General features: G+C 38.9%; 1 protein-coding gene across 1 annotated transcript in view; it reads right to left on the bottom strand.

Annotated features, from left to right (window-relative positions):
- LOC100059750 (phospholipid-transporting ATPase IB) overlaps positions 1-8,867 on the bottom strand; it is a 141,876-nt gene extending 133,009 nt beyond the window's left edge. Inside the window, exons 1-3 of the mRNA XM_070240554.1 lie at positions 8,621-8,867; positions 7,617-7,657; positions 6,798-6,871 (exon numbers count right to left, since the gene is read on the bottom strand). Coding sequence (XP_070096655.1) covers positions 6,798-6,871; positions 7,617-7,657; positions 8,621-8,867 — 362 coding nt within the window. The remainder of the gene's footprint in view (positions 1-6,797; positions 6,872-7,616; positions 7,658-8,620) is intronic.
- Between the last annotated feature and the right edge of the window lie 653 nt (positions 8,868-9,520).

Consider the following 9,520-nt stretch of genomic DNA (forward strand, 5'->3'; position numbering starts at 1 on the left):
TTGTCAAGATGAGCCTTATTGCAATGAATTTCCCTCTTAAAATGGCTTTTGCTGCATCCCATATGAGCTGGTATGGTATGTTTTCATTTTCATTTGTCTCCAGATATTTTTTTATTTCTCCTTTAATTTCTTCCATGATCCATTGATTGTTCAATAGCATGTTGTTTAGTCTCCACATCTTTGTCCCTTTCTCAGTTTTTTTCTTGTAATTAATTTCTAGCTTCATACCATTGTGATTGGAAAAGATGCTTGTTATTATTTCAATCTTCTTAAATTAATTGAGGCTTGCCTTGTTTCCCAACATATGGTTTATCCTTGAGAATGTTCCATGTGCACTTGAGAAGAATGTGTAGTCTGCTGTTTTTGGATGGAGTGTTCTATATATGTCTATTAAGTCCAAGTGGTCTAGCTTTTCCTTTAATTCCACTGTTTCCTTGTGGATTTTCTGTCTGGATGATCTGTCCAATGATGTGAGTGGAGTGTTGAGGTCCCTTACTATTATTGTGTTATTGTTAATGTCTTCTTTTAGGTTTGTTAATAGTTGCTTTATGTACTTTGGTGCTCCTGGGTTGGGTGCATAGATATTTATAAGTGTTACATCTTCTTGGTGGAGAGTCTCTTTGATCATTATATACTGCCCCTCTTTGTCTCTCTTTACCTGTCTTATCTTGAAGTCTACTTTGTCTGATATAAGTATTGTAACACCTGCTTTCTTCTGTTTGCCATTAGCTTGGAATATCATCTTCCGTCCCTTCACTCTGAGCCTGTGTTTGTCATTGGAGGTGAGACGTGCTTCCTGGAGGAACTTCCTGGACATCTTCCCCAGGTTTGGAAAGTTCTCTGCTATTAATTCTTTGAACAAGATTTCTGCTCCATTCTCTTTCTCTTCCCCCTCTGGAATACCTACAATTCTTATGTTGCATTTCCTAATTGAGTTGAATATTTCTCAGAGACTTTCTTCGTTTCTTTTAGTCTTAATTCTCTCTCCTCCTCTATCTGGAGCATTTCAACATGTCTATCTTCAATTATGCTGATTTGCTCCTCTATGATGTCCACTCCAGCATTCGGCAAATCCATATTTTGTTTTATTTCTTCCATTGTGTCTTTCATCTCTAATATTTCTGATTGATTCTTCTTTATAGTTTCGATCTCTTTTGTGAAGTAGTTCCTGAACCTGTTAAATTGTTTCTCTACATTCTCTTTTAACTTGTTGAGTTTTTTGATGATAGCTATTTTGAATCCTCTGTCATTTAGATTACATGTCTGTGTCCTTAGGACTGACTTCTGGGTACTTGTCATTTTCTCTATGGTGGGAAGATTTAACATAATTTTTGATACTGCTAGAGGGTGTAGCTCTGTTTCTGCACATTGTGGTATTATTGGGTCTCAGTTACCGCCTATCAACACTGGATGGGGGTCAAGAGCTGCGTATTCTGAGCCCTCTGTGTTCTGATGAGATCCCAGGCACTGGACCCAGTGCTGGGTGGGTGGGGGTATGGGTGCTTTCTTCTGCATGCTCTTGGGGTTTTCTCACTATCTGCTCTCCTGGGGTGTTGGCTTGAGGAGATCACCCCCGTGTTAACTTTCACCTCAGTAGGGGCTTTACCCTAGGCTGTGAGGGCCCTGGGGGGGGGGGGGAACCTCCCCAGTTCCTTCCATCTCGGAGGCCTCCCATGGTCCCAGATTGCAGTCTTTAGGGGAGGGAGTGAAATTTTCTCTTACCCCATTCCACCTCCTCCAAGGGGGCTCCAGCCTCTCCACCCTCTGTTGTATGACTGTGTGGGTCTCTCAGACATCTTTTGTGTTGCATTTTGATGTTCTGTGTTGGAGTATGAATGTCTTTTTCGTTGTATCATTGAGGTGAGAGATTACTGGGAAAGCTCACTCCACCATGATGTTGATGTCCTGATTTTTTAAATAATAAAACTTCTGTGGACACCTTTCAGAAGCAAGATCAACGCCTCATTCACAACTATGAAAATCTACGTATTTTCCAATTTCCATTATGATTGCCTCCTTGATCCATGAATTGTTTAGAAGTATGTTTTTTTCCCCAACATATAGGGTTCTTAGCTATCTTTTTTACTGTTGATTTCAAACTTAATAGCTTGCAGTCAGAGAATGTGGCCTGTAGAATACCAGTCCCTTGAAATTTGTTGATTCTGTCCTATGTCTTAACAATTTTCATAAATATTTCTATTTGTGCTTGAAAATTATGTGTACATCACTTTTTGGTGTATTGCACCAAAGTTCTATACATGCCATTATTTCAAGGTTGTCAGTTGTGCTGTTCAAGTATTCTATATCCACACCAATTTTTTGCTCCTTTTGATCTATCAATTTCTGAGAGCAAATGTTAAAACATCCCAGTATAATGTTGGATTTGTAAATTTCTCCTTGTAGTTGTGTAAGTTTTTTCTTTATGTTTACGCTATGTTATTTCTTCATGAATTAAAACTTTTATCATTATGCAATGTCTCTTTTCTCTTTATTCAATGACTCTTTATCTCAAGAAATGTTTTTTTGTCTCAAAGTCTATTTTATCTGATAGTGGCACCATCTCTTCTGGATTTCCTTTCTTTAGTATTTTCTGTGTATATTTTTTCATCCTTTGATCTCAATGTTTGTGACTCCGTGTTTCAGGTGAATTTCTTGTAAACGACATATAGCCAGACAACTTTACACTCTTCTCTTTTTAACTTAAGTCCATTTGCATTAATTGTGAATACTGATATTTTTTATTTATTCTACTATCAGATTATGTGCATTTCTATTTCTCTCTTATTTTGTCTCTTTTTATTTCTCTTTTTTTCCATTCTTTTGGGTACTTTTGAGGTTTCTTTCTTCTTCTCAAATAATTTTTCACCTTGATATGGCTGGAAATGATATATATACACTATGTCTAATCTTTTAAATACTAAAGTAACTTTTTTAGACAAATATCCTGAATTTAAGGTTTATAGCCAATCAATATTTTCACCCTCATTCTAAACAATACAAATACCTTCAGCCCAGTTCTTATTATCACCCTCACAACTTCTATGTTGCTATTTCCTGTTATCTTAGTTCTTGACTCAGAACCAGGAAACTCAAAGAATCCAAAGGATGTACTTTCAACAATTCTGAAAAATTGTCAGTCATCATCTTTTGGACTACTGCTTCCTGTTCTTCTCTGCCTTATCTCCTTCTAATTAGTTAGTTGTTTCCTCTTTATTCTCTATGATCCCATTAAATTTTCTGCTTAAAATTTTGCATCACACAGGCAAGGTGAATTCAGAGATTGTCTGCATGAGGTCAGCTTGAATTCTCACAGGGAAGTTTCCCCTGCACCCTGCACTAGGGTCAAGTCAGACACATTCCCCTAGTGCCCCCTACAGAATGGCGGGTTTTTTTCACTCTCCCTTAACTAAGGGTGTATTTCTCAGCTTTATGCAAGGATTACCTATCAAATTCTCCTCATGGGAGTGTCCCCTGGGTTTTATCCTTTGTCACTTGTACTACCTACACTCAACAAAATGGAAGCTCAAGGTCTTCATGGTTTGGCAGAAACCCTCCAGGAGAAAGCCATTGTTGGCACAGGATTACCTTCTGGGGTTCCTAGCACCTCAGTTCATTCTGGAGTTCAATCTGGTTTTCTTACTTTTATGCCAGATCAAATAAGCATTCCAATAAGTGTGTGTGAGTGTGTGCATGTGTGTGTGTATCTTAGTTGTTTTAGTGGGCACAGGGAGAATCACTTAGAAAATATAATCTGTGAAACTGCTAGAGAAAAAATCCAAGAATGATGATTTTTGTCTCCCCTCATTCCTTCTCATGCCAAATAAAAGACTGTTTTCCATACAAGTCGTACTTCATTGGGAGAAATGAAGAGATAAAAAAATGTTACATGTATAAATGATGTAGAGGTTATAAAAACAAAACCTTTCATGGTACATCCCTGGGTCCTGTGTCCACCCCATACTCCTAGCCAAGCCCAAGAGAGAAACACATCAGCAACAATAAGTTCCTTTGTCATTTGGGTTAAAGCATTGATGGCAAAAGAACAAAGTGCATCTGGTAAAAAGAGGAGCTAATGTTGGTATTATTGCTTTTCCGGAAGATTGGAGAATGGCTCCAGAACAAGTCTGTCTTTCTTCCCAAGAAATCTCTCCATGCTCCAAGGTAGCATGTGTCTAGAAAGCTAGGAACATTTTTTTTTTATCCCTTTGAGATGACATGACCTGATCTGGGGAACCAGATGGCCAAACATATCGAATGTAGTTGTGTTAGTGTCTACAGCCACTCTCACCCACAGACACCCCAGACTACCACATGTTCCTTACAGAGAACATGAGGGAGTGGACAGCTGTGCTCCCCAGAGGGTCCAACATAGAAGCCCATGGGAGGTGGTCAAATACGACCTAATGGGAAGGAAATATTTCCTGTAGGGAGTCTCTGTGTAAGTCTCCTCCAAACAGCTGGTGAATTAAGCAGTATAGTTCTGTAAAAAGAAGAGAGGCTATGTTTTAAAACTTGGGCCTAATACAAGCCCACTTAACAATCATGAAAAAAAATCACTTGATCTCTGTGTGAGTCAGTTTGCTTATATAATGGGAATACGTCACAATTGCTATGAGAATCAAATGAGAAAATAAGTGTAAAATTTTTTAGATCAGTTGAATGTCTGTAGAAATTATAGAGAGGGATGGAATTAATCTAAGAATTAGGATAAAAGAAAATATTTCCAGGAATATTAAAGAAAAGATAATGCAAGCACAAGCATACATAGTGATCAAAACAGCATGGTACTGCTACAAAAATAGGCACACAGATCAATGGAACAGGACTGAAAGCCCAGAAATAAAACTGCACATATACAGACAGCTAATCTTCAACAAAGGTGTCAAGAATATACAACGGAGAAAAGATAGTCTCTTCAATAAATGGTGTTTGGAAATCCGGACAGCCACATGCAAAAGAATGAAAGTAGACCATTATCTCATGCCGTACACAAAAATACACTCAAAGTGGATCAAAGACTTGAAGAAAAGTCCTGAAACCATAAAACTTCTGGAAGATAATATAGGTAGTACACTCTTTGACATTGAACTTAAAAGGATCTTTTAGAATACCATGTCTTCTCAGACAAGGGAAACAAAAGAAAAAATAAACAAGTGGGACTTTATCAGACTAAAGAGTTTCTGCAAGGCAAAAGAAACCAGGATCAAAAGCAAAAGACAACCCACCAGGTGGGAGAAAGTTTTTGCAAATCATATATCTGACAGGGGTTACTCTCCATAATATATAAGGAACTCACACAAATGAACAACAGAAAAACAAACAGCACAATCAAAAAATGGGCAGAGGATACAAACAGACATTTTTCCAAGGAAGATATCCACATGGCCAATAAACACATGAAAAAATGTTCAACATCACTAATCATCAGGGAAATGCAAATGAAAACTACACAGGATACCACCTTATACCTGTTAAAATGGCTGTAATCACTAAGACTACAAATAACAAATGTTGGAGAGGGTGTGGAGAGAAGGGAACCCTCAGACACTGCTGGTGGGAATGCAAACTGGTGCAGCCACTATGCAAAACAGTATGGAGATTCCTCAAAAAACTAAAAATAGAACTACCATACGACCCAGCTATCCCACTACTGGGTATCTTCCCAAACAACTTGAAATCAACAGTCCAAAGTAACATATGCACCCCTATGTTCATTGCAGCACTATTCACAATAGCCAAGACATGGAAACAATCCCAGTGCCCATCGACCAATGATTGGATAAAGAAGATGTGGTATATATATATTCAATGGAATACTACTCAGCCAGAAAAACAGACACATTAATCCCATTTGCAACAACATGGAAGGACCTGGAGGGAATTATGCTAAGCGAAACAAGCCAGACTGAGAAAGACAAACACCAGATGATTTCACTCATATGTGGAATATGAACAAGTACTGGGACAAAGAAAACGCTTCAGTAGTTACCAGGGGAAGGGGGTGGGGGGTGGGCACAGGGGGTGAAGGGGAGCACCTATTTGGCGACAGACAAGAAATAATGTACAAGTGAAATTTCACAATGATGCAAACTAGATGAACTCAAATACAAAATTTTTTTTAAAAAGTACAGGCATACCTTGTTTTATTGCACGATGCTTTATTACGCTTCATAAGTATTGTGTTTTTCACAAGACCCTCCACCAGGAAAAAGATTATGACTTACAGAAGGCTCAGAGGATGGTTAGCGGTTTTTAGTGATAAAGTATTTTTTAATTAAGGTATACATATCTTTTTTCTAGACACAATGCTATTGTACACTTTGTAGACTACAGTATAGCATAAACATAAGCTTGTATGTACTGGGAAAACAAAACATTCCTGTGACTCACTTTATTGCAATATTCGCTTTATTGTGGTGGCGTGGAACTGAACCCACCATATCCCCGAGGTATGCCTGTATAGAACAGGGGTTGGCAAACCGCAGGCCGAATCTGGGCCCTGCCTATATTTATAAAGTTTCATGGGAACATAGCCTTATCCGTTTGTTTACATATTGCCTATGGCTGCTTCCAACGTTACAAAGGCAGAGTTGAATAGCTACAACAGAGACGGCATGGTCCACAAAGCTGCAAGTACTATCTGTCCCTTTACAGAAAAATTTGCGCCCACTGGTCTACAATACAGAGAAAGGGATGGTGAAAGGAGTAAGACAAGGAAAGGTGGCTTCTGCCTTTGGTTTTCCTAAAGTGTCTAATTCAGAATGAAAGTTCCTTACATGTTCACTAACATTACTAACCTGGAAGAAATCAGGACCATGTCTGCAGGAGGGAACTGCTCATTTGAGGCCTGCACAATGTCACCCACGTGTACCTTTTAAACCAGGAGAGAGAACATAGAAGCATGAATTTTAAAAGCACAAATAGACGCAAAATGTGTCAAGTAGTCTCAAGAAAAAGTACGACATGAAAATCCTGGAGCGACCCTAATAAATTTCAGCTCCATGAGAACAATTCTATTTCCTGATCAATTCATTTCTCTGAAACAGCTGTTCTTTACCAGAGGTTATTGTGCCTTCCTCACCCACTAGGGGACATTTGATGACTTCTGGAGACATTTTTGGTTGTCACAACTTTGGGAGTTTTAGGGGATGATGCTCTTGGTATCAAGTGGGTGGAGGCCAAAATGCACAGCCCCCTCCAACAAAGAATTTTCTGGCCCCGAATGTCAAGAGTGCCAAGGTTGAGAAATCCACACAGATTTATTAGTATGACTACATTTGCAGTGACGTGTTGTTCACACACTCTCACACTGACCTTGCTTGCCCAATGGCCCATTTTCCTCGGCTGGCCGGTGCGCTTCATGTAGAACAGGGAAAATGCCTGCCTCACTTTCAGGTGAATTCCCAGTGCTTAGTATAGTGGCTGCCTGTAGCAAGCACCCAATAAACGTTTGTTGACTGAATGTATGAATGAATTCTAACTTGTAAATAAGAGCAAGAGAGAGATGTAAATACTAGGAACAATACATGGGGAAAGCAGTATAAGCTCTTGACGCTTTCTTCCTGTATTGTTATTTCTTTAACAGACCATTTGAACGTTTACACTGTGCTAAGTACCGAGGACACAACTCTTAAAATGTCAGGCCCTTCCTCGGCAGCTAGGAAAGCAGGGGGTCAAAATTCATTCCTAAACCAATTTCTGGACCTATATTGAAAAGATAATAATATCTTACTGAGGAGGAAGAGAACAAGGAGACTATATTTTTCTTTTTTTAATATGATTACACAGATCACTTCTATCTTCATTAATTAAGCCACAAATTAATTAAATACTTTTGGATCAAAGTGAGGAGAGAACATTGAAAGCTACAATGTGTCTATAAATGCAGACGACAAGCACAACAGCAGGGGAGAAAAAAGATTGACAATAAGACATTCACAACTTACATAAACTTCACAACGCAATGAACAGCAAAGCGTTTATAACTTACATAAGTAACTAACTTACAGCAAGGTCTAAAGGTGGCTAGAATAAGACAACTTGAAACTGTGAGATTAAAACTAGGTTTTTCCCCAGAAATAATACGGATGGAGAAAATTATGACCCATGGACCTGACGGCAGACGGTCTTCACCATCATGTCTTTCCCTTGTCCTTGTATAAGCACCCGATGTTTAAAGTGCTCCATTTGGTTGTAGATGCACAGAAAGGACTCAGTCGGACACGAATTCCAGGTCCCTGGCTCTGACTGCTTAACTTGTTCTTCAGTGGATGGTACTGGGGTCAATTAGAACGCAATCATGCAATCCCCTCTGCTCAGTAGAAGCCCACCACTGCAGCCTCACCTCCTCTCCTCCTGTCATTCACTTGTCCCTCGCCCCCGAGACTCTGCCATCAGAAATGGAGGGCTAGCTCTTGGTGGCTTTTTTCTCTTGGTCCCAACGAGAGGAGCAAAATCACTACTGACTCACCTGAGCTATCTGTTTCAGGAAAGAAATATTGACGATACTTAGAAATCAAAACAGTCTTATAATAAGCTTTCAAAAGAATTTTACACTGGGCATCAACTAATTATTGATGATGACAAAGTCAGTATCTACCCCAGCATGCTTTTAACTTACATCCCAAGGGCAAATATTCACGACAACATTCACTGAGATATTCTTCATATAAAGGCTGTCTTGTACCCTGGGCAACAGATTGTGAAGCATGATCTTCAAATATTCCACACAATGACACAGAGGTGACACGGAGGCGCATTAGAAAGCATATAGACTTCCAACCAGACTTAAGTTCAGATCCTATTTTCACCGCTTCCTGGCTGTGACCTTGAGCAAGATACTTCTCTTTGATCCTCGACTTCCTCATCTTCAAAACGGGATAACACGACAGTTCTTGAAGGCATGTTTCACGGACAAAAATCTACAACTTTACGAATGGTAGGTGCTTATTACAAAGGCAACAAATATACCTCTTCTATTCAAGGCAGTAGTTTTGAGAGCATTTCACTAACAGTAAATTTACATAATCTTCTACAATCTCTTTGATGCCTGAAATTATAAGAATAATCATCAAAGGCAAGAGAGTTGTGTATTTTCCCGTTGGAGGCACATCTGGAATTTGTTGCAAAACAATCAGAGGTAAACTATTAATTTTATGATAAATCCTCATTATAGTTTGCTTACAGGGAAAGTCACACTATTAGTGGCAGGGCCCAGGACATGAAAACAGCAGACATGTTAAATAAAAAGGGGAAGGAGCCTCAGGATATCAAAGCCATCCCTTGAATGTGACACTAAAAATTACATCATGGGAAAGCTGCCAGAGCGGCTGCTTAATAACGCTTAAGTCAGTGTGCCACCTTTCTAATAGGATATTTCTATCATATTTTGAAGAAAATTGTTTAAAACCTAAATGTTTAAAATAGCATCTTTTCAAATTAGTTAATTCCAGAAGGTGAGCTATTTTAACTGAATCTTACTTCTTTTTGAGGCAAAAGTGAAATTTTTTGGAGGTTCAGG

The sequence above is a fragment of the Equus caballus genome, chromosome 17 (genome assembly GCF_041296265.1).
Source record: "Equus caballus isolate H_3958 breed thoroughbred chromosome 17, TB-T2T, whole genome shotgun sequence".
NCBI classification, from domain to species: domain Eukaryota; kingdom Metazoa; phylum Chordata; class Mammalia; order Perissodactyla; family Equidae; genus Equus; species Equus caballus.